The 26,943-nt window shown below is 27.2% G+C and overlaps 4 protein-coding genes across 6 annotated transcripts in view; 1 reads left to right on the plus strand and 3 right to left on the minus strand.

Moving 5' to 3' along the window:
* The window catches only part of LOC129906790 (peroxiredoxin-6-like), a 261,543-nt gene that overhangs the window by 84,780 nt on the left and 149,820 nt on the right, over positions 1–26,943 (minus strand). The window lies entirely within an intron of this gene.
* The window catches only part of LOC129906766 (F-actin-uncapping protein LRRC16A), a 169,320-nt gene that overhangs the window by 11,698 nt on the left and 130,679 nt on the right, over positions 1–26,943 (plus strand). The window lies entirely within an intron of this gene.
* On the minus strand, positions 18,657–19,289 carry LOC129906154 (uncharacterized). Its single transcript, XM_055981810.1, has 3 exons — positions 19,230–19,289; positions 19,003–19,155; positions 18,657–18,946 (listed from the first exon to the last, which is right to left on the minus strand). Exons 1-3 carry the CDS (start codon positions 19,287–19,289, stop codon positions 18,737–18,739), a joined length of 423 nt encoding a protein of 140 aa, XP_055837785.1. The 3' UTR covers positions 18,657–18,736.
* On the minus strand, positions 22,018–22,798 carry LOC129906794 (uncharacterized). Its single transcript, XM_055982720.1, has 3 exons — positions 22,607–22,798; positions 22,376–22,546; positions 22,018–22,304 (listed from the first exon to the last, which is right to left on the minus strand). The coding sequence occupies exons 1-3, from the start codon at positions 22,610–22,612 to the stop codon at positions 22,143–22,145; spliced, it is 339 nt and encodes a 112-aa protein (XP_055838695.1). The 5' UTR covers positions 22,613–22,798; the 3' UTR covers positions 22,018–22,142.

The following is a 26,943-nucleotide window of genomic DNA, read 5'->3' on the forward strand; positions in this document are numbered from 1 at the left end:
GATTTTCGAAAATAATTTTATTAAGTTTTCATTTTTTATTAATTTATCCTTCTTGCATTAATTGGAAACATGCTTTGTTTAACCAGTGGAAAACAATATAAGGACGCAATTTAAAGCTGGCAGCAAAAAAAAAAAAAAAAAACATTTCTTAAGAACCTTTAATCCATTAATTTTTTGAAACTATAGATGCTCACTTTTTTGTGGGTTTTTGACCCGTAAGTTGTAACTGTAAGTCCATTCTGGGTTTGTGGACTTATTGCTCTTTCTCTAAAAAACCTTTACTTCCTTCAAAATAAATATACTAACTTAAATATTAAACAAATTTATAAAATTTAACCCCATACCATAAATACACCCGTAAATCAGAAATATTATTCTCTATCCAGACATTATATTGTTTAGTTGATAAAACATATCAGATAATGTCATAGTTGGGAACGTGAAACACATTTACACTTTGCCTTCGGCATACGTACATACATTTCCAACAACAAAAACAAATGATGATACAAAAGAAGATAATGGACCACCAGCAGCAGTAGTAGCAGCATGGTGTTCCTTTTCCCTGAAGCAGAGCACGTGTGTTATGAAAAATCGATAAATAAAATCCTTCCCTGATGGTGACGTTATCTGACATTTATTTATTTTTTTTTTGTTGTTTTTTCATATTTGTATTTATGTCTTGGAAGACAAATTAAGAGCAAGAAAAGTGAAGCTAAAAATGAATTATTCATTTAGCATATTAAAATATTTTATTTCAATTATTATTTTGTTTTTTTCTTTTCATTCTTTTTTGTATTCTCAAACAATAATAATAATAATAAGTGAATTTGAATTTTTTAATTAAGAAAATAAAAAAAAACTAGGTTGAGTGGGTTCAGTTTAAATTTAATTAAAAGATAAATATCTTGCATCAAAAATTTGTAAGACTCCCCACACACACCACACAGGCCAGATAATGTCAAAAACTTGTTCAATTGAAGATTCAGAAGAATAAAGGTTTTAATTGCTTGGAAGTCTTAATAATAATTATCTTTTGTTTTTAACATGAATTCTATTTGATTTTTAACTCCTGTGATGAATTTAGGGTAAAAAAATGAGAATTTAAATTAACTTGATAAAAATTAGATATCAATCAAATGAACCTGAAGTCAAAAACTATTGAAAAGTGCTAGAATGTAGATGGAAGAATGGAATTTCTTTGTTTTTCTGGACTATAGTTATCAGGAATGTGCTAAAGAGCGATTTTTAAAGAGCAGAGATAGCAGTGAGCAGCTTAAAAAAGAGCAGCTATTAATAGCTAATATTTAATCACTTCTAAATAGCGATTAATGCCACAAGTAACTCTTTAAATGTCTTCCTGATTTGAAATATGATTGAAAATATGTAATAAAAAATAACTGCTACTCTTCATCTTTGCTTTTTTGCATTTTTAATTAAAACATTAGATATGAAGAACATAATGCTTATAAAAAAGCAGTGAAGTTATTTAGAGCCGAGAACATTTTTTGGAGAAGAGCAGTGAAGTTACATTGAACAGAGAGCAGTTTTGCTCATTAAAACAGTGAAATCTTTAAGAGCATAGAACATTTTTCTGTTCTCGCTTTTTACTTGATCAAATTCTATTAGTAGTCCGGTCAATTTAGACATCTGAAAGTTGGTAGGATTGTTGGAAACACCATTATAAATTAAATCTAAAAAGTCCTCATCGATCCGAGGCCTGGAAAAAAATTTACGGGGTGTCAAAGGTCACAAAAACTGGTTTTTCACGATTTTCAGCAAAATGGTAAGTCCTATCAAAAAATTTTCACTGCAAGAATTGTAGACCAGATTATTATATATAAAAAGTGTCATGACACTTTTTTTCCTAAGACCCACCGTTTCTTAGGTATAACGATTTAAAAAGTTGAAGTTGAGTTGTAATCGTCATAATCAGGGCTATTCTGAAAAAAAACTCCTAACAGAAAAGTTCCTGAAATTTCATTATTTTTTTAGTTTAAATTTCGTTCTTCAATGGTTAAGAATATGGTAAAGCAAAAAAAAATGGAAATTTTCTCCATTTTTCCGATTGGGGCCCTTCCCCCGAAACCATTTCCCTGGGAATTTTTGTTTAGAATATGTCTGAATATTAGGGTGGGTCAAAAAAATCGAAATTCTTTTTTTTGATTTGGTACTCCGAAATATCGATTGCTAAACACCTCTAGAATATACACACCAAATATGAGCTCTTTATATTAATGGGAAGGTCCTCCGCTTTGCGATTTTCCATTTTTACATCAAGCTTCTACTAAAAAAAAATAATTTTTTTGTTAATTGACTTTTTAGCAAATTTCTTTTCATATTCTTGTAGGAAATTGAACGCTTTACAAAAAAGGCCTTATACACTTTTTTCGTTTATCTAACCGTTGAATAGATATTTGAGGTCCAAAAATCGAGAAAGTCTTTAAAAATTCGTTTTTTGTTCTGAATTTTGTAACAAAGTGAAAAATTATAATAATCAAACGCGCAAGACATACTCTTGTTGGAAATTGATTGCTCCACAAAAAAGGTCTTGTTAACTTTTTTCATTAATCTAACCAATTTAAAGATATTCGAGGTCAAAGTTAAACAAAAGTATAAAAACATTTTATATTAACAAGATATATTCTTGTAGGGGCTTAAACGTTCTACAAAAAATTCCTTGGAATCAAATTGATTGCTTTAACCGTTTAGAAGATATTCGTATCCAAACCAATGCTCACTGATTTCAATAGTTTTCTTATGACCCGTATGCATTGCGATTTAGATACGAATATCTTCTAAACGGTTAAAGCAATCAATTTGATGCCAAGGAATTTTTTGTAGAACGTTTAAGCCCCTACAAGAATATATCTTGCTAAATTGAAAATACTGAATTTTCAGTGAACTGGAAAATTTTTAAAAAAATAAAATGTTTTTATAATTTTTTTTAACTTTGACCTCTAATATCTTTAGAATGTTTAGATTAATGAAAAAAGTTAACAAGACCGTTTTTGTGGAGCAATCAATTTCCAACAAGAATATGTCTTGCGCGTTTAATTATTATAATTTTTCAATTTGTTACAAAATTAAGAACAAAAAACGAATTTTTAAAGATTTTCTCGATTTTTGGGCCTCAAATATCTATTAAACGGTTAGATAAACGAAAAAAGTGTATAAGGCCTTTTTTGTAGATCGTACAATTTCCTACAAGAATATGAAAAGAAATTCGTTAAAAAGTCAATTAATAAAAAAATTATTTTTTTTAGTAGAAGCTTGATGTAAAAATGGAAAATCGCAAAGCGGAGGACCTTCCCATTAATATAAAGAGCTCATATTTGGTGTGTATATTCAAGACGGGTCTAGCAATCGATTTTTCGGAGTACCAAATCAAAAAAAGAATTTCGATTTTTTTGACCCACTCTACTGAATATATACAGGGTATGCAATAGAGAATGGACAACCCTAAAACGGCTGATAGCTACACTTATGATTGTTCTAAAAACAGATAGAAAAAAGTTCCATCGCAACCAGTTCATAAAATATTGGCTTTTTTTCGTTCAGTGTATTTTAAATTTTATCATCTTATGTTTTCGTTCACTACAACCACGAATGAATGAATTTTATTTATTTCTTTTTTTTTTATCATTTTCTACAATAATTGTATGAGTACACAAACGCTTTAAAAAGTGCATAGCTATTGCACATTTTCGTAAAAAAAATTTTAAAATCTGTTTTTTGATGCAAAATGTAAAAAAAGTATTTTATGAAAAATTTTAAACACCTGTGGTATAAAATAAATCTATAGAAACCTATGTGGCCAACTTTCTTAAAAATTTTCTCAGAAAATCTCAAAAACCCATTTTTTTTGCTGTTTTCGAAGAAATATTTTGGCATAATGTAATCTTTTTCAATTGAAATTGATACGGTTTATGAAAGAACTTATTATTTTCTTTCAAATTCAATTTCAATCTTCTCAATATCTTACCATTCAATCTTCAGTTTGGCATATCTTCCCATAAAGAAATTGATCTCTAAAAATTAATATATCTTTCTCCCTAGAACAAAAGGATACTTTTCTAATGGACTTTAGTGTGCTGATTTTGAATCCGAGCTCAAAAAATTTCGGCCAGCTCTGGTTTTTGAGATATAGTAGTTTTTTTTTGAGATTTTCTAAAAAAAAACTTGATTTTGTGATACTTTAATGCGAATATCTTAAAATCCTGACGTGATAGAATTTTTTTGATTCTAACTCAGCATATTAAAAACTATAAGAAAAGTGTACTATTGTTTCTAGGAGAAACAAATCTGAAGCTTTAAAAGGCAGTTTATCGAATAGTTTATTAAAAATAAGATATTTCTAAATAGAAAAATAGTAGGTATATAAAATTACAAAACACGTACAAATTTGTTTAATGTTTTTTATTTTGGTTTTCTTTACATATTTGACTTTTTAAATACAGGGTGTCCCAAAAGTAATGGATCAAACGAAATATGCTGATAGGCCAACTTTAGGGCTCTCAGAATTTGGTAACTTGTTCATCCCAAATCCTTACGGTTTTCGATTTAATGCAGTTTTTGTGAAATTTCGAAAAATCCCGACTTTGCAACAGTATTTTGCTTCCTCCGCTCATAATTGATTTTTGTTTTTTACAATTCTTTCACTTAAACATTGCCTAATAATAAGAAATAATTAATTAATCAAAATATTTTTTATTTCATATGCCATTTTGCTGCAAATTAATTAACAGTTCCATGTTTTATAAAAACTCAATTTCTTACTTTTATTTCAGAGCATCATCCCGAAAAAAATTTGTATGGTGTAGCACTGGTTTATTATCTTGAAAACTTGTCGTGTTATTGCAGTTTTCAAAAATGTATAAAAGTTTCCAAAGTTGAAGTTAGAACTGAAGATATTACAATTTAAAAGCAACAAAACAGGGCTTTTGAGAGAAAAATAAAAAAGAAAAATAAACACATGTTCTTGACTGTTGTTTGTTTATTTCTTTTTGAATAAAAGTCTCGATTTTTGTTTGTTATTTTTCTCTGAAAAGCCCTGTTTTGTTACATTTAAATTGTAATATCTTTCGTTATAATTTCAACTTTGGAAATTTTTATTCATTTTTGAAAACTGCAATAACACGGCAAGTTTTCAAAATAATAAACCAGTGTTACACCATACAAATTTTTTTCAGGGTGTTGCTCTGAAATAAAAGAAAGAAATTGAGTTTTTATAAAACATGGAACTGTTAATTAATTTGCAGCAAAATGGCGTATGAAATGAAAAATATTTTGATTAAATAATTATTTCTTATTATTAGGCAATGTTTAAGTGAAAGAATTGTAAAAAACAAAAATCAATTATGAGCGGAGGAAGCAAAATACTGTTGCAAAGTCGGGATTTTTCGAAATTTCACAAAAACTGCATTAAATCGAAAACCGTAAGGATTTGGGATGAACAAGTTACCAAATTCTGAGAGCCCTAAAGTTGGCCTATCAGCATATTTCGTTTGATCCATTACTTTTGGGACACCCTGTATAATGGGCATTGATATTTTACATTTTCCTTAATTAAGGTGCTTTTGTTCATGTAGGATTTACTTAAAAGTGAAGAATTTCGAAATGTCTGCTTTTATTGTCAATCAGTATTTTAAAAAATGAGTAAACATGAATGTAAAAGAACATATTTGGTGTCAATCGATAGGTCATATTATGAAGAATAAGTCCTCCAAATTTGAGCTCAATGCGACAAATAGTTTTAATTATATACAAGTTCAAATTAATCTAAAAGATGGATTTTTTAGAAACTACTCACATTTTTCAAAAATCATTTTTACAAAAATGGTACCTGATAGAATTTTTCTGATACCAGATTTAGATTCAGGAAAGTCTAATCTTTCATAATATCAAAAAAAGGAGAAAAAAAAGTGCAGTTTTTGACAGTATTTGAATGAAATGCATTGACGTACTGCCTTGTTCACAACATCGAAAAGACCTCAAGTTAAAAATATTGTTAAAACAACATTAAAAAAAGGTTTCAAAACATAGTAACAAAAAGAGTAGGTTTAACCACCTTCAAAAACAAATATTTATTACAACATTACGTAATTTTATTTTTCCACTTTATGAACTGTGACTATTAAAGAATCTCTACGAGCAAGAGAGGAAGTATTAAAATATGTAAATAACATTTTAATGTTTACCCATGCATGTGAAACACTTTGACAACGTTGTTTACTACAAAATTTATTCATGCATGCATGCAAGGCATCTTATTAAATAAAAACAAAAAACACAACAACAACGATGACAATAACAAAAAAAAAAAATACTTGTATCGTATCTGAGACAAGGTGGGAGCGTAAAAAATTGTTTGCTTATGCTAATTGCCAAGTCAAAATCAATTTTACTCGCTTTCAATCTAGATGATGGAAGTTAAAAAAAAAAACAAAAAAAAAAAAAAGATGAAGAAAACTTCACATCAAAATTGCATAAGACACACACAAAATTCAATCAGTTGTTGTGTTTTTTTTTAATTTTTTGACATTTTTGATTAAATGTCAACAGCACAAAAATATCTGGAGGAAGGTGATGAAGTCAGTCGGAGAAGGTTTTAAAGTTAAAAGCCCCGCTACAAAGTGTCATTGATTGAAATCAAATTAAAATTTGTTTTCTAGAGAATTTCAAGACACAGGTGCATGCGTTGATTCATTTCTTGTATTATCGTAAAACATCATCTAAATTACACGTAATAGGTAGTCTGGTATGAATGAATGAATTGATAATGATAACGACCTCTATTACAATAGTTTACGTGTATGAAAAGATGGAACACTGCGATATCAGTTGTGTCAATGAATATGAAGTTAGAAAAGGTCATTATCTTGATTGAAACATGAGAGGTACTTTTTTGTTTGATCCTTCGTTACGCTGATATACTCGTAGGTAGCCGATCGTTTTGTTGTGTAAGAGGCTTTCCGAATGCTTGGTTAGATTTTTTTAATGACTGAAATCTCAAAAATCCTTTTTTCCTAATTCGGGGATATACTGAAAAAAAAAATCAGTTTAACATGAATGCTAAAAGCCCTAAAAACGTTTTTCACGTCTGTCCGTCTGAACTTTTGGGATACAGTACTTTTTCCAAAAAAACTCTGGAAACTGGAAAACAGACCTTGATCCATTGGAAACTTAGTTATATTATTACTATTTAATTAATAGAATTGCTTAAGCATTTCAAATGGAAATCTTAAACATTTCTGAAATGGAAAGAAAATTTGGTATAGATTTTAATGCTCAAGATTTTAATGCTCAATAAACATGACAAACTTTTAAGAAATGATTGTTATATAAAGTCAAAATCCGACTCAAAACGCCACGTGCCCAAGAGCTTCTTGATGCAAATATTAACTTGCAGTAAGAACTAGCAAAACACTTTTCTGACAAAGTTTTAACCTAAAATATTTGCAGTACAGAAAAGTTGTTGGTTACTATAAGGCCTACAAGACTACAAGTACTTAAACTCTAATTAACTATTTAAAAGCCTCGTCCAAATGTGTTTGTACAAACAATTTTGTTGAACAATTTTGCAAGAATTGTCTTATGCAATTTTTTTTATCTTTTATTTAAGGAGTCAAGTTTTAAGTTAAATATTTGTTTCCTGCCAACCTTTTTACTCCGACCTACAAAAATTTAAATCATTTCAAAAAAGGTAAGAATAGGTAAAATAGGTAGGTAATGGGAAGGCATCTAAAAATTTTAAATTATATAAAACTATACACGGGTCGTTTGAACGCGACACTACTCGAAGTGTCTTGCACTCCATATGTTTTGATGCAGAAATGTTCCTTGGGGTCTAAATAGTAAGAAAAAAGCTTTTTTAAAATTTTCTATCGAGCTATTCGTTTTTTATGAGCTTAATAAGTTATGAAAAAACGTACTTTTACGTACTTTTTCACACGTTTTTGTTAATAACTCTGTTAATAATAATAGTAGAAACTCAAATAATGGCTCTATTTTTAGAAGAAATATGCCTCTTTTTAACGGCATTTGAATCAAATTAGTGGCATTTTTAGATCTTCAGATATTCGAATCTAAGTCCGTTCATTTTTTCTGCCCAATTCGATTTCACTAATCAAAAAGTTTTTTTTTATAGAAGTCGGGGTATACTTTTCTAATGGTTTTTCGTATGCTGAAAACGAATCCGAAGTCAAAAAAATTCCATCATATCAAGTTTTTGAGATATTACCGTTAGAAAATCAAAAATACCCTTTTTTAACAGTTTTTGAGGTTATGTCATCTTGCGTGATAATTTTTTATAATTACATTTGTAGCGGTTTCTTAAAGAACTAAGTTTCTTCTTTTAAAATCCGTTTAAATCATTTCGATATCGCTTTTCTTCTCCGAGAAATCTTAAAATCAATTCAACATGTTTGGTGAATATTCTCTATGAAAAAAAATCTTATGTTCGTTTGGGTTTCATGGCAAATCGCTAAAAATTTTTGCATTCCTTTAAGTTTTTTGGTTAGTCAAAAATTTTCTTACCCATAAACTAACCAAAAAACTTAAAGGGATGCAAAAATTTTAAGCGATTTGCCATGAAACCCAAACGAACATAAGATTTTTTTTCATAGAGAATATTCACCAAACATGTTGAATTGATTTTAAGATTTCTCGGAGAAGAAAAGCGATATCGAAATGATTTAAACGGATTTTAAAAGAAGAAACTTAGTTCTTTAAGAAACCGCTACAAATGTAATTATAAAAAATTATCACGCAAGATGACATAACCTCAAAAACTGTTAAAAAAGGGTATTTTTGATTTTCTAACGGTAATATCTCAAAAACTTGATATGATGGATTTTTTTTGACTTCGGATTCGTTTTCAGCATACGAAAAACCATTAGAAAAGTATACCCCGACTTCTATAAAAAAAAACTTTTTGATTAGTGAAATCGAATTGGGCAGAAAAAATGAACGGACTTAGATTCGAATATCTGAAGATCTAAAAATGCCACTAATTTGATTCAAATGCCGTTAAAAAGAGGCATATTTCTTCTAAAAATAGAGCCATTATTTGAGTTTCTACTATTATTATTAACAGAGTTATTAACAAAAACGTGTGAAAAAGTACGTAAAAGTACGTTTTTTCATAACTTATTAAGCTCATAAAAAACGAATAGCTCGATAGAAAATTTTAAAAAAGCTTTTTTCTTACTATTTAGACCCCAAGGAACATTTCTGCATCAAAACATATGGAGTGCAAGACACTTCGAGTAGTGTCGCGTTCAAACGACCCGTGTATAATATTGCAATAAAAGTTTGATGCTTTAATTAGTGGAGACCGCACGGAGAAAACAGACCAAATAGAATTAAGCGGATCGCACCTTATTTTAAGCGGATTTCTGCATGGTTTTTTGCTAAGATGACTTTCACCTTAAATTAAGGTGACAAGTCACATTAATTAAAAAAAAACTGGCAGCGCCACCGGGGATCGAACCTAAAACTGTTGGGTTAATAGGCCAGTGCTTTACCACTCGTTTTTTTAAGATGAACATTCACTTTAAAATAATATGAAGTTCACATTAAATTTAACTCAGTTTAAGTGGAATCACCTTATTTTAATCGGATATCACCTTATTTTAAGGTGGTGAAAGTTAATGTGCGCATCATCTTATTAAAAAAAAAAAAAAAATTAAGACAGATATCAACACAAAATAAATGCGCTTTAAAAAACATTGTTTTTTTGCTTTATAAAAAAATTAACAGCTTTTTTTGCTAATTTTACTAAACGACCTCAAGCTGTTCAATTAACTTCAAAAAATAAAAGTTGACCTACCCCGATAAGAGTTTCGCCACTCAATGACTTTTTTTCGGAACTGAGATCTGAATAAAAACACTCACTCTTTTTCCTAAAAATAAAAAAAAAAACTTTAGAAATTATTTAGAAATTATTGGTGGGTAGTCTACTTGCCTCTTAGGTCAACTTTCCCGGTTACCCCTACATCTTTTATCTAAATCTTAGAATTTCGAAAAGAAACTTCACCGTCCAATTCTTTCTTAAGCAGTAACAGCTCAAGAACCTCAAACCTCCAACACATAGTTTACAAAATTTTAGGGTGAATATTTTTTTAGTTCTACATTTTTGTTCCTGCTATCTTCAAGATTTGATATAGAGTAAGTTCGGGCTAATGGCGCATTGGCTATATTGCGCACGTCAACAACACATCGCTGGCCGAGAATTATAAGGTTGTATGTTTTATGGAAACCTCTGCAGACATACAACCCTATAATTCTCAGCCAGCGACATGTCCTAAATGCCAAAACAGTTGGTAAAAATTCGTTTTGTACTGGCCGATTTCCTTCCACTCGACCACGAAGGGATGAATTTGAATTTTATGGGTCGGAAAAAATCCATTCCAAACACAAGATATTTCCCTTTAAGTAGGTATTTTTTGGCAATTGTGTGAACAAACAAAGACAAGCAGTACAGTTAAACAAACGAATTAGTCCAGTTTGTTGCAAATATGTTGAAGGCGTTGTTCGTTTCAGCACACGGCTTTAAGTTTATTCGAGTGAAATCCTTTGACTTGTTGGATTTTAATTGATTAAAAATTGAGGACTTTTAGCCCTAAAACGATGTACTTTGCAAAATCTTCAAAACATGCACTGTTTTAAATGAAAAGTCTATTGATAATGCCCAAACTCGAAACCAAAAAAGCTATTCCGAAAAAAAAGTTTTTCGATAAAGTGCATTTGCCTCAATAAAATCTTATAAATTAGTTTCTTAACCCTTTCGAACCCAAACTATGAAAATCAATATTAAAAAATGTTTTTTCGGTATTATCGGGTCAAATACATCACAACTAAGAATTATGAATAGAAAAAATTTATTTTCCAAAATATTAAATAGCAAAACTAATGTGTTTTTCTCATGTTACATGTAAGTAACATGCACTGCCTATGACCACCAAAAAAAGTCGGAGAACTGAGAAAATAACTTTTTATGAAACTATAATGTATGCTTCTTTTTCTAAGCAAAAAAACAAAAAACTTTCTGCATTAATATTTTTTATATCTGTTTTTCAAAATTATGACCATATATTAAAAAAATTTTTTTTGCAAAAAAATAAAAAAAATGTGAATTTCATTCCCTTTCTCAATTAAAAAAAAATTAAAAGTATGATATTTGACTAACTTTTTGTTATAATCCAGTAACTAGGCATTATTATCTTTCAATTAAGCCATCGTAACCTAAAAAATTGTTTAATTTAATATTTTTTACGAATTTTTAAAAAAATGTTACATGAGAGTAACGCTGGGTCCGAAAGGGTTAACTTTTTAAATATTGGTGCCATTCTTTATTCATAAATTACTATAAACTTGTTAAAATTGAATGACAAAAAATTAATATCCAAATTTAAAGCCACAAATCGTGTGACCATAGTTCATTTCACTTTTTTTTTAATTCTTCTCGTCCCCAACAGAATATAGAGCTATTGAACAAAATTTATAATTTAAATGGAAATAAAGTCTGAATTGTTATTAAATTGACGTCAATTGCAGAAAAAATGAATGATCACTATTCTTCAACTCTCCATCATTGTCCAACACAGGCATTCATTCGTTTGTCATCTCGTTTCATGATTGCCTTCCATCAATTGGATATAGTATAGGGAAATCTTGAAATCTTCATCATGAAAAAAAGATGTCATTTGGGAGAGCAGATCAACTTGGGAGTTGACTCGACAATTGGCCAGATACATACACTGACAATAAATTATACATATCTTTCATATTACCAGGAATTATTGGGGAGTCACTTTAGGGAAGTAACTTGCTACTTTAATAATTGAAACAAATAACAATTAATTTCAACCAACTAAAGCATTCAAAAATGAGAACGAAAAATACTCCATTTAAATTTATAATTATACAAAAAAAAAATCAAAACAAAAATAAGATAAAAAGCGAAATGTCGCCAGCTGGTTTTTTTTTATAATGGGTTCGGTTCAGTTGGGGCGATTTTTTTTTTTATTTTTTTTTATTTCAAGGAACTTCAATTGATGAGTCACCATTGAACAAACTACAGACAGAGAAGCGGGTACCTCTTGTGCATATCAATTGATTTATATTTTGTTATGTCTGTTTACACGCAGACACAATGTGAGCAATTCCTCCTTCAAAACTTCAAGCCAATATAATTTTTTTTTTGTATTCTCATTGAATTTTTCGTTTCTCTATTTAAATTCAACTGAATCAACTTGGTATTTTTTTGTTGTTGTTTTTTTTTTTTATAGGAAACAAAACAAAAAAAAATATAATTTTTAAGGGGCGTTCTTTTCTGTGTTTTTTTTTGTAATCAACGAATGTTTTTGTTTTGCTTTTTTTTCTGGCTTTGTTGTTATTTAAAGGAGAAGAATAGTCAACAATTAAGAATGACTGTGTGATATAGATGAATTTTGATGCCAATGCAGTAGAGTATTTTTTTTGTTTTGTTTCAAAAGAAGTTGGGTATTGTTGAAGTTTGTATTGTATAAGATATTTGCAGGAAAAAATTGACTTTTTAATTCAGGAAAACAGGAAAGAACAGATCAATTGCAGTATTATTTTCTTAAGGAAAACGTTTTGACAAAGAATTTTTGTCTACTTTGTTTGTTTTTGTTTTTTTTTTTACTTTTTTTGTTTGTTTTCAATTTACCTACAATTTATATTTTATTGAACTTGGCCAAAGTATTCATATATTTTATGATCTAATGTATTATGAAAATCTTTTCTATTTTACGTGCCTACTGAAAAAAGGGAACCCGTGAGGAACAATCTTGGGCTCTGTTTTATTTCACTTTGAACTTAACATAAATGTCTGAAGGCTAACGATGCTTACATATCTTTCAGTTGTTGATCTAAAATTTGATTAAAGTCAAATTTCTTCTGTTAAGATCAGAGTTATATAAAATATTTTTTTTAATGCATTTGTTTTTTATTAAAATTTAAAAAAAAATATTCATTGCAAATAAAAAATTCTTGCAACTGAAAATAAAATGCACGACTGGGTCGCACGTACTTGCTCTTGTAGTTCACAGTATCTTTATCTTAAATATCTATTGGAAATTTAAGATTTTGTAGAAAAAAAAAAAATAAAAAGTTTAAAAATTAAATTAAAATTTTTTTTTTTCAAAAATGTTTTTAAAAATATTTTTTTTAACATTTTATATTTAATGATCTCTGTAAATTTTAAATAAAATAACTAATGCTTTGATGAAATATATGAACTTAAAAAATATGTCAATTTTTGAAAAACGGCAAAGCCATATTTCCGTTCTCCGCATTTTTTGAGAAAAACTAAAAACACAGTTTTGTTAGAATCAATAAGAGTATTCCGCACACCAAATTTGATCGAAATCGTTAAAACCGTTTTCGAGAAATTTGCAATACCTCGAAAATGTTATATGGGAGGTATGCGTTAAAATTGAGATATTAAAAAAATAAAAAAAAAAACGGGTCTAGGGAATTACGTAAAAATCATCTGTACCAAGTTTCAAGCAAATCCATCCATCCGTTTAGGCCCTAGCTCGATGTACAGATGGACGCACAGACCGACGCACGGACGGCATGACGAAAACCACTTTTTTGATCTTCTCCATCATCGTAATGTTGGTTTTGATTAAAACCTCGATTTTTTTTTCTACACGAAACCATAATACTTGCCCTATAGAGCAAGTAAAAATTTGCATTAAAAAAGAAATTGTATTGCAACTGAAAAATATATATTAAAAAAAATATTTTGCATTAAAAAAAGTGTTATTGCAACTAAAAAATATTTGCAATGAAACTAAAATTTTTATTGCAAATAAAAATATTTTGCATAAGAACAAATTTTATTGCAAATAAAAAATTTTCTGCATTAAAAAAAAAAATTCAATGCAAAATGTGTGTATATTTTTTTAATACATTTATAAATAATAATAATTTTTTTAATATAATAAATATAATAATAATTTTTTAATATAATAATAATAATTTTTTAATATAATAATAATAATTTTTTAATATAATAATAATAATAATAATAATAATAATAATAATAATAATAATAATAATAATAATAATAATAATAATAATAATAATAATAATAATAATAATAATAATCATAATAATAATAATAATAATAATAATAATAATAATAATAATAATAATAATAATAATAATAATAATACAGTGGAATCTCGCTAACTTGAACACATACAAAACCAGGCCTGTTTAAGTTATTGGATTGTTCAAGTTACTGGAACATATAAAAAAGACTTGGTTTTTGTATGAATTCAATTTGTTTTTATAAATTAATGTAAATGACAAAAAACAAATTTACAAACGTGGTAACCTACATTTAGGAAATTCGAACTTCTGTTCAAACAATTTATTTGTTCAAGTTATAGTGCTTAAAATATTTTAACTATTCAACTTATAGAGTCAGCAATACAAAAGTTCAAGAAAATAGGATGTTCAACTTATTGGATTGTTCAAGTTATCGTATGTTCAAGTTAGCGAGAGTCCACTGTAATAATAATAATAATAATAATAATAATAATAATAATAATAATAATAATAATAATAATAATAATAATAATAATAATAATAATAATAATAATAATAATAATAATAATAATAATAATAATAATAATAATAATAATAATAATAATAATAATAATAATAATAATAATAATAATAATAATAATAATAATAATAATAATAATAATAATAATAATAATAATAATAATAATAATAATAATAATAATAATAATAATAATAATAATAATAATAATAATAATAATAATAATAATAATAATAATAATAATAATAATAATAATAATAATAATAATAATAATAATAATAATAATAAGGTGCAATATTATAGTTAAAATAGCTTATGCATGGTCAAATTGCTAAAATTGTAAGAAATTCGACGAATATTAAAAAAAAGTATTTAATTTCCACATTTTGCATTGATTTTTTTTTCAATGCAGAAATTTTTTTGTTTGCAATAAATTTTTTTTTAATGCAAAATATTTGTATTTCCAATAAAAAATTTTATTTTCAATGCAAATATTTTTCAGTTGCAATAACATTTTATTTAATGCAAAATTTATGTATTTGCAATAAATACACTGTGTTACAAAATAAAAATCATGTCAATTACTTTGGAAACTACCTATAGCAGAGGTTGTAGGTATTACTGAGTACATCATATTTCGGCACTTGAAATTTTTCGTAGACCCTCAAAATTACAAGTTATCGTCAAAAAACCGTTTTTCAATGAGTAAAATCAGCCATTTTTCGGTCAATTTTAGATTTTTTTTACAGTTCTAAACAGAAGAGTACTTGTTCTTTTTGAAAATATTTTTTTATTATGCTCAAACACCAAATTGGGTGTAGATTTTATGGGCTGAATCTCAAAGTAAAACATTTGTTCTAGAGTTCGGGGACCGTTCATTTTCCGCATCAATGAATTGATTTGGATACGCTCTGCTGACTAAAAATCAAAGTCTTTAAAACGTAAAAAATCAACAAACAAGATGTGTTTTGAGGACGCACTTTTTCCGATGTGAATATGTTGAAGATAAACGGAACGGCCTCTGTTTAGATCCTTGTGGAACTCCTACTTTTATTGCTTTATTGTTGATATGTAGTTTCCGATGATCTATTGAGAGTTCAGTAAGAGTTTTGATTGGGAATTGGGAGTGGAGTGTTTTTTTCACAAAATCTGTGTTGTTTTTGACGGAAAAAATTTTTTAAAATTAATAAATTACACTGGTGGCAAAAAACAAAACAAGTCGAGAGCAAGAACATTGTTAGGTGATTTAGATTAACTTTAGTTTGATGAATTCAAAACTGTTTACAGATTTATCCTTTCACGTCTAGTTGTTGACTACACACATCACTATTTTCTTCTCAGCGAAGAAGATAAAATTTATCAAATTTTTGTTTTGTTTTTGATGTTTTTCCGTAATATATTGCTTTTTGTAGGTTAAAATCAGAAAAAGAAAACTGGAATTAAGTTCAAAAAACCATTCATTACTTTGAAAAAAACAATCAAGGTTTTGAGATATGTATCATAAATATCTTTTTCCAATATCTTTTACGGAGATCTAATTCCACGTGCCAAAAAAAAAATCATGTGTGCAATTCAAACGTGGTTGAAGTGAAACCTTAAAAATCATCGAAAAAATATAACTTTTTTTTATTCCATCACTTTTCATATACGACAACCTATAATAAATTTTATATCATTATTATTTCATCTTTTATATAAAAATTATTTTTCCTCGTTTCTAAGTTTGTTATGGGTAAAAATACTATATTAAAGCACAAAACTGAGACAACTTTTGTGATTCTATGAAAAATTATCAAAAACGCACATTATAAGGACATAAGTATCTGTTACCTTTAACTTTGAAGTTGTTTGAGAAAGAAAATTGTTATTTATTTGTTCAATACTTAGATTTTACTGTTTTTTTTTTTTTTAATAAGATTATTCTTAAAAATAGATTTTAGACCTGACTCAACGGTTTAGTCATAACAAAATCTTCTTAATGAAAAAATACACTGGTCAACAAAATTCAACTTTTTTTGTCCGAAGAACCAAAACATACTTTTCTGAAAGATTTAGGGATGCTGAACTCGAATCCACGAAAGAAATATTCTATTAGCTTCCGTTTTTTGGAATATTACCGTTATAAAATGCAAAAAAACACGTTATTTTGAATGTTTATGAGGTTATGGTAAAAAAGTGTGGTAATTTCTTTAAGCATAGTTTGATGCGGTCATCTTCTTCAGAGAACCGTTTCAAATTTTCCGATCTTTTTTCATGTATGAGATATCTCAAGCTGCGCCTGCGTCTCCATTGTGTAGATCAACACTATTTCCTTAAATTTTTAGCCACAATGCTAACCGTACACACTTTCAGTTTTGGCTAATAGAATAATTCTGACAATGGATACGAGTTCAGAATTTCTAACACCTTCAGAAAAGTAAAATTCTGTTGAACTGTATTGTCAGTACTTCCGGAATCTGAGAAATATATACAAAAAAAAATCGTTATTTTTAGATAACTTCACATAGTGTTTACTCAAAAAGGGGCAAACATGGGCACCACTTTTTTAATTGACACGAAAGACGACACTATCAACAATAAAGGGACACCAAAAACAAAGCGCCACTTCACACCTTTGTGAACTTTTTCTTAACGAGTTTGTATGACGCACACAAAAAACGAATGATTTTAAAGACACCGAATTCGAATAATTTTTTCAAACAAACTAGACACTCATAATTCAAAAGAGGAATGAGAATCGAAAGCTTCCATTTTGCTTGTAATTCCATATTTATTTCAAATTTTTATCTTTTGATTTAACGAAATAGCACTTAAAACTTGAAACACAGACGGGAACTAGAAAAAGGTAAATAACGAATAATTTCGTCAATGGCGACATTTTAAAGTGTAGTTACTCACCGCGTTAGACTTAAACCGTGGAATAAAAACCGGTTTTGTGTAGCTTATTAATCCCTTTATTAAAGTAAATTTGTATTTGGCAGTTCGGTACAATTTGAAAATAGCTATTTTTGCCAGCTTTTGATACCATTGGCCACACTGTGTGACGCTTAAATCATATTTCTACCATGCCTACAAAAAAAGTAAGAATTTTTTAAAGCCGTCGAAATTTCAAACTGAGATTACGGTACTTCCTCTACTGCTGGCTGGTCATCGGCAACAAATCTTTTTTGAGGTATTTTTCAAGTTTTTCAATTAAAGATTTTATAACTTGTAGAGCACGTACCGTTATGTGTGATATATTAAATGAAAGGTAATATTATCAGCATGCGTATTAAAGTTAAATAAATTTGTTATATGCTCTAGAGATCAAAAGATATAACGTGTTTATAAAAATAACATTTTTTCACCGTTATCTCAGAATTTTAAGTATGAAATTAATTTAAATTTTGCACAATCATAACTTATTTAATTACCTATCTACTGTATAAATTTCATTCATCTATCTTTTAAAACAAAAAAGTTATAACATGTTGAATGTTCGTGTCGCGTTTTCGTTTCATCTTGTTTCAAATCACTAAAGAAGTTTTCATTTCAAAAACGCGTTTTTGACCTGTTAATATTCAAGTATTTTAAAAACGTGACGTGCCAGTGCAGTGAAATTTTGACTTCGATTCGAACTCAGCACACAAAAATCCTTTAGAAAAGTAGGTTTTGGTTAAAATTCTATTTTCGTAGCCGACCAGTGTTATTAAACATTGAAACACAAATATTTAATCTATTTTTTTCTAAAATTTTTATTTTAAACATTTTACAAAGTCATATAAATAGTAATTTTTAGAAAAAGAAAAGTTTGAATCGATACAGATAAAAAAAATTTAACCTGCTTATCACCATTTGTTTAAAAATTTATTTAATTTTTTTACATTTTTTATTTCATCCCAACACACTCATACTGGTATGATCAAATTCAAAATAAAATTGCAAAATAAATGCAGGAGATGTTGCTCCATTTATAATTGGTGCAATATCAAAACGATATTCTCCCTTCGGCAACAAAACCTTTAATTTGCTTAGATCCAATTCAAAATTTTTAAATATTAACCAACCCTATAAGAAAAATAATGCATTAAATTTATCAAATAGTGAGAAGTTCAAAAACTAACTTTAAAGAATTTAGAAATCTCTGTTTTATCAAAACAATTTTAATATTTTTCTAATTGAAATACTTACTTCGTAAGGACAAGTGTGATTAAGATTTGTATATTTTTCTCCAATACTATGTAAAATATTTAAGTAAGGTGCACTGGTTTTCTTTTCAAATCTTAAACAAAAGTCCTCTGTTACATTAACTAGATATGGACGATAGACAACATTAACTTTTTTGAACATTTGAAGATGCGCCTTTTAAAAAAAGAAAGTCAATATTTTTGTATTTATTTTGTTGATTGAATTCTCACCGACATTTCGTCAACTCGTTTACCAAGATGACCAGCAATATTAATAATTGTTTTATAACGACTAATTGGTTTAGCAGAACATGAATAATTTGTAAAAACTGTTTTGTCGACAATAAGACAGACAGCTTTTTTGAAATTTGTTGCATCACGGCTCTAGAAGAAATGTTTAATAACAAATTTTAAATTTTAAAATTGAACTAGAGAAAGTTGTTAATACACAAACATACGTCAGTTATTAGTATTTTTAGAGTAAGTAAAATTCCTGCAGCTATTAAAATAGATCTCATTAGGATTTCCTTTTGAAATTATTAAAATAATTCAATTAATAATATGGTAACACCCGTTCCAGTTCAGTTTAAATTATACTTGTGTAAAAAAGTACCCCACAATCGTTTAACTAAAACTAAAGTATGTATTTAAAAATAAAAAAAATTGAAAATTGAAATTGAATAATTTCTTGTCAGTAAATGGATCTGTGGATATTTTTATAATTGAAATGTAATTACTTATTTATTTAGGATTTTGAATTTCGATAACAAAAAATTAAAAAAATTCATGCTGATTAATATAATTGAGGAAAAAATCACTTTTTCAAGATTTATGAGATAAAAACCTACACTGTATTTGTTTAAACAATAGACTTATATACACCATTCAAAAGGTCTGAGAACGCTCTTTCCAAAAACATATAACATAATTGAGAGTTGTTAAAAAAATTACAGAGATATTCATAGATTACCTCGTAAAGTCTGTAAAAATGTTTTTTTTTTTAAATAAAACAAAAATGAGGGGTTTCAAAAATATAAAAAAAAAAATTTGTACCTATGCATTATTCGACCATAAAAACAGCCTACACTATTTAATTTGTGTGGTGAATTTTCAGTGTCGCACCGTGTTATTTTAACTTATGTATAACATACAGAAATAAATCACGTTTTCAGAATTTAATCGCAAAAAATCATTTCAAAACAAACTTAAACAATTAAATAACAAAAAATTTAAATGCTAACCAAAGATTTTCTGCATGAAAGAAAACATAAAAAATAAAATAGTTGTCTATATCTTAACAATTTTTAAAACATATTTGGCCTCTAATAAGCTATTTTAAAGCGCGTATTTTTTTTATTATTTCCACTATCCGAATTTGTTGAGAAAAACTAAAAACGTAGTTTGATTAGAATAGCTTAGATCAATATGTACATCGAATTTAATCGAAATCGTTAGAGACGTTTTCGAGAAGGAGGTACACTTTTTATGTGAGAAATTTATTAAACAAATTTTGTATATGGAATTTTTTTGATAAATTTGTTTATTGGAGAGCAAATGCATTAAAAAAAAAATTATTTTTTTAAAACTCTGCGTTACAAGAAATGGGGTTTGTGATGTTGTGACATTCTTCAGAACAGAATTGAAAAAAAATGTTGATCCTCGATTCAGTTCATTTTAAATTCTTCATCTGTAATTTAACTTTAATTTAAGAGTGAATGGTTAAAAGATTAGCTTACAAAGTAAATTAATTAAGTTATTTCTATTTTCGTGGCCTTTCAGTCCAATAATACTGGTCTGCAAAATTTATCTTTTTTTTCTCCTTCAAATAATTTTTTGAAATTATGAAAGATTTGACTTTCCTGAAACTAAATCTGGTTTCACAAAAAATTCTAGCACTTATCATTTTTTTTTGTAGAAAATAACCCTTTTAGATTCGGTTGACTTAGTACAAAAATAAAACTAATATTGAGCTCAAATTTGGAGGACTTATTTGTAAATGTAAAATCTTCAACGCCCGTTATATATAAAAAGTCAAATATGTAAATAAAACTATAATAAAATACATTAAAACAATTTTTACGTGTTTTGTAATTTTATATAATAATTTTCTATTTGGAAATATCTTATCTGTGATAAACAATTCTATACACTGCCTTCTGAATCTTAAAATTTGTCTCTCCTAGGAACAAAAGTACCTATACTTTTCTTATGGTTTTTGATGTGCTGAATTCGAATCCGAAGTCAAAAAAATTCTATCACGTCAGGATTTTGAGATATTCGCATTAAAGGATGACAAAATCAAGTTTTTTTTTTGAAAATCTCAAAAAAACTACTATATCTGAAAAACCAGAGCTGAGCGAATTTTTTTAAGTTTGGAATTCAAAATCATTTCGAAAAATATATTTTTGTTCTAGGAAGAAAGATATATGAATTTTTAAAGATCAGTTTCTTTATGCTAAGATATGCCAAACCTACTAAACTTACTTAAATTAAGATATCTCGGAGAAGAAAAGAGATATTGAGAAGATTGAAACTGAATTTGAAAGAAAAAAATAAGTTCTTTCAGAAACAATTTTAATTGAAATGGATTACATTATGCCAAAATATTTCTTCGAAAACAGCAAAAAAATGGGTTTTTGAGATTTTCTAACGGGAATATCTGAAAAAATGACGTGCTAGGCCAATTCTGACTTCAGATTCAGAATCAGCATACAAAATTTCTTTAGAAAAGTATAGTTTTATTAAAAGGACCTTACAGACTAGTGTGATTTGTATCAAACTTAGAAATTAAGCATACGAAGGAGAAATAATACTTATTTTAGTAACAAAGGTACAACGTCATACACATTAAACCAAATTTTTGTATTCATATTTTTAAATTTTTATTTAATTTACTGAACCAGAATAATATCACATTAATTTATAATTTTTTAAAACTTTAAAAATGCATTGATATAAATTAGTATGAAAATATCTCAAAAATATTAGAACTCTTAGAAAGAAATGTAATTTTTAGACTACCTAACTGAACCTAAATACAATAAGTTTTAATGCTTACAAATAAAGAAAATTTTACAATAAATTAGCATAAACAAAAACATGCCTTCAAATGTGAAAGGAACCAACATTTTTTATAGGAAACCCAAATCCATAAATTTTGACATAAATCATTTTGGTAAAAAACCATTTTTAAAGATTGAATACAAAATTTCAAACTAAACAAAAGAAAAACTTTTTACAGCTTGAAGTCTCTTAATTATATATATATTTTTTTTCAAATATCTATTATTTGTAGGTATTTTATCACTTTTAAAATTTCACTCTTAATTGTTTAAAAAAAAAAATATACAAATTTGTATCTCTTTAAAATTTCATCCAAATGTAGGTGTCATTTCAAAGAAAAATTGCATCGCAAATTGAGGAGACGTAGCTTTGTTAATAATTGGTTCAATATCAAAACGATATTCACCATCCGGCAATAAAAACTTGAGCTTGCTTAGATCCAATTCAAAATCTTTAAATATTAACCAGCCCTAAAAAAAAAAAAATAATAAATATATTTATTTTCAATTAACTAAATATTTTTCTAATCTTGATTACCTACTTCGTAAGGACAAGTGTGATTTAAATTTGTAAATCTTTCTCCAACACTATGTAAAATATTTAAATACGGTGCATTGGTTTTCTTTTCAAATCTTAGGCAAAAGTCCTCCGTTACATTAATTAGAAATGAGCGATAGACAACATTAAATTTTTTAAATAACTGAAGATGAGCCTGAAATGGATAGAGAAAAATAAATACAGTTTTTTATATTAAAAAAAAAATGTTTCTCACCGACATTTCGTCCACTCGTTTACCAAGATGACCAGCAATATTAATAATTGTTTTATAACGACTAATTGGTTTGGCAAAACATGAATAATTTGTAAAAACTGTTTTGTCATTAATAACACAGACTGCTTTTTTAAAATTTGATAATTCACGTCCCTGGAACAAAAGAGACGCAAATTGTATTAATTTTTAAGTTTTAAAGTTGAATTGAAGGGTTGCTCGTCTAAAGGGTCTAAGTGTCAAAAAATCAAAAGTCAATATTTTTATCAAAATACAATCTAAGTTCGAAGCCTTAAAATTATACACACATACAAATAAAGTTATGGTAGAGTTAGTAGAGTTATATTAAAATCCAAAAGTATCACTTATAGACCCTTAAGACTAACAACTCTTTAATTAGAGATACCAAAGGGTTTAAGTACACAAACATACACCAGTTATTAGTATTTTTAGTGTAAAAAGCGTTACTAATGCCAACACTGCAAATCTCATTGTTCATAAGGATTTACTTTTGAAATAATTTTATTATTATTTTAATATGCAATTGTATTCTAAAAGTACAACATATACGTTTAAGTAAAACTTAAGTATTAAAAATTTCATGTTAGCAAATGGGTGTGGTGTATAGATACTTTTCTAATTGAAAAATAATTACTTTTTTATTTAGGATTTTGAACTTTGATAGCAAAAATCATGCTGATTATATTAATTTATATTCAAAATTAAATTAAACTAACTTTCCAAAAAAAGTTGCATACTTGATATTAAACATTTTAGGGTAAACCCTGTATATTATTCATTCATTCGAGCTTGTCCTGTTTAGGTACGAGTACTTCTAGTACTTAATTCTGTAACAATTGAATTTGAAATAAATTTTTAAAGTTCTACACAGAATATTAATTAAAAAATATTAAATTAAATTTACAAAAAAAAAAAATTAAATAAAAATAAAATCCATAACTGGATGGCAATTGAACTAAAAAAATGTTAAAAATATATTTTTTTTCGAAACTTTTTTTTTTAAATATAAATACATATATGGTATCCTTTAAAATGAAACCAAAGAAAGTTTCTAATCCAAAAAACAGACTGCGATACAACACAACTTTTTTTTTTACTTTACATTGTCCGACGTTCGTTTAGCTAAAAACATTATTCATTATTCAAAGTTTGAGAATCTTTGAGAAAAATGTTTCATTTTGAATAAAAATGTACGTATAATTGTTAAAGGAAATAATTAAACATTTCAAATGGAAAAAATTAGATCATGCAATATCATTGGACGATAAAGGGGATCACTGAGAGCTTAAAACCAGTTTTTTGGGAAAATCCACCTTGAGCCAAAGCCGCCATTTTGGATTAAAAAATAAAACACGTTTTAGTAAATAACTCGGCCATTTTTGATTTTTGACAAAAATTATGTAGGTAAAACTTGTAGAAAATTTTAGTTTCTATAACTTTTATCTTAATAAAATTTTCTATATGACCCATATTTTACGAGTTAATTTGAAAAAACTATACCCCTTCTCTGCTTAAACTTTATACCCGCTTTGATTATTGATTTTGAGATCAACGCAATATGGGAATGTTTTTATATGTTTTTGGGGATGAGAAATCTAGCTGCAATGTTAGTTTTTGCAAATTCCTGAAATTTTATAAACAAAAAGAACTATCTCAAAATCAATAAGTGCTATTTTAAACAAATGAATAAATATTATAATTGATGTCTAGCAAGACAATAAAGTCTTTGAATTTTTCAATTCGGTTCATTAATGCCTGAGATATGACCAATTGTTTATAGTAAAAAATTAACTTTTCAGTTACGAGTTTTTTTTTCAGGAATAGGATTATGACGATTACAACTAAACTTCAACTTTTTGAATCGTTATACCTAAGAAACGGTGGGTCTTAGGAAAAAAAGTGTCATGACACTTTTTATATATAATAATCTGGTCTACAATTCTTGCATTGAATATTTTTTGATAAGACTTACCGTTTTGCTGAAAATCGTGAAAACCCAGTTTTTGTGACCTTTTGACCCCTATAACTCTTAACGCGGACACGATATCAATGTCGATTTTTCACATCTTCATAACAAAGCCGTCATTAAGCTCTATACCAAAATTCAGCCCAGTAGGAATTTTTCCGCAGATTGGGCTTAAAAATGACTAAAATGACTGGGCTATATTATTAAGAAATTTTTTTTTTTAATTTAACTTGAAATAAGTAAAAAATGTTGCAAAAGGATTTTCCAATTGTTATGAAAGAAAAAAAAATAAGACCAGTAATTAAACAAATTCCTAATAACATTCAAGTCTAAATAAGGGATGCCAGATGTCATATAAAAAATGTCGAAATATTAAAGAATTTAAAAGATATGTTAAGATAAATGTAAAAAAAATCGGTTGTTGTACCTTTATTAACATACAAAATTGACAGAAGAGTTGATAAGTACATTGGGTTCATCAAATTTGAATTTTCAAAGAAATGTAATAAAATAAATCTGATAGAGTATAAAGCTGAAAATTGTAATTTTTGTATAGCTTTTTTTAAATATAAGGAATGACATGAAGGATAGATGGATATAAATTTGTTTCTAAAAGTCATTAAATTTTTTTTTATGTTTTCAAAAAAATATAGCAAATAATTCTGTTTTGTTTTATATAATTTTATCAAAAAATGGTTCGGCAATACATTCATTAGGGTGGGTCAAAAAAAATCGAAATTTTTTTTTTTTTTTTTTTGTCTAGAATATACACATCAAATATAAGCTCTTTATTTTAATAGGAACGTCCTCCGCTTCACAATTTTTCATTATTACATCAATCTTCTACTAAAAAAACCAATGCCCACTGATTTCATTAGTTTTCTTATGACCCGTATGCATTGCGATTTGGATACGAATATCTTCTAAACGGTTAAAGCAATCAATTTGATTCCAGATATTTCTTTGTAGATCATTTAATCCCCTATAAGAATACATCTTGCTAACTTGATAATAATGAATTTTCAGTAAATTAGAAAATTTTGAAAAGTAAAAAATGTTTTTATAATTTTTTTTTTTTAACTTTGACCTCGAATATTTTTCAAATGGTTAGATTAATTAAAAAGGTTAACAAGACCTTTTTTATGGAGCAATCTGTTTCCTAAAAGAATATGTCTTGATTTATTATAATTTTTCAATTTGTTACAAAATTAAGAAAAAAAAACGAATTTTTAAAGATTTTCTCGATTTTGGGCCCTAAAATATCTATTAAACGGTTAGATAAACGAAAAAAGTGTACAAGGCCTTTTTTGTAGAGCGTTCAATTTCCTACAAGAATATGTAAGGAAATTTGCTAAAAAGTCAATTAATAAAAATATGATTTTTTTGATAGAAGCTGTTAATTAAAATGGAATAATATAAATACATTAATATAAAGAGCTCATATTTGGTGTGTATATTCTAGAGGTGTCTAGCAATCGATTTTTCGGAGTACAAAATGGAAAAAAATTAATTTCATACTTGGAAATGGCGTAACAAAAACCAGCAAAAAAGAGGGTTATGAATTCAATTGGCTTGTATTTATGTGCGTATGTAATTGTTTCTCCATAACTTCTAATCTAAATGACACTATTTGACAAATGAGATATCGTTTTAAGCGTCCTTCTTTGTCTAGTGGTTATAGGACATGTAACTTTCTCTAATATGATGCCACTTAAAGGTGTGACTGACCCGTTGTGAACTGCAACATACTAAAGCTGACTAAATATCTATTTTTGGTTTTTAAAAACCCATGGTAAAATGTTTTTTTTTTTAATGTTAAATGCTAACTTTATAGTTAGCTTCCAATTCCTATATTAATACAAAAATATAAGACCGATATTATTTTGATAGGTATACTTTTAAAATAATTTCAAATGTAAGAAAAATATTTCCACCTTTTTTTTTAAATAAAAACATAAACAAATTGTAATTTTTTGTCGGGTGATCTTAAAAAAGATCAAGCTTTAAAATGCTTTTGTTTTATTTTAGTACCTACGACCTTCCACAAAAACACCATAAAAATTTTGTTTTATTCTTCTAATTTTTTGCGCTTTTATATCACAACTCTTATACCAAAAAAAAAACTGTAGGTATGCATTTTTTTTAAAAATTTTATCCAAACGTACTAGGTGCAAACTCGAAGAAAAATTGCATAGCAAATTGAGGAGATGTGGCTTTATTGATGATAGGCTCAATATCAAAACGATATTCACCATCCGGCAACAAGAACTTTACCTTGCTTAAATCCAATTCAAAGTCTTTAAATATTAACCAACCCTAAAAATAAACAATATTTACATATATTTTCAATTGA

Source organism: Episyrphus balteatus, chromosome 1 (assembly GCF_945859705.1).
Source record: "Episyrphus balteatus chromosome 1, idEpiBalt1.1, whole genome shotgun sequence".
Classification (NCBI taxonomy): Eukaryota; Metazoa; Arthropoda; class Insecta; order Diptera; family Syrphidae; genus Episyrphus; species Episyrphus balteatus.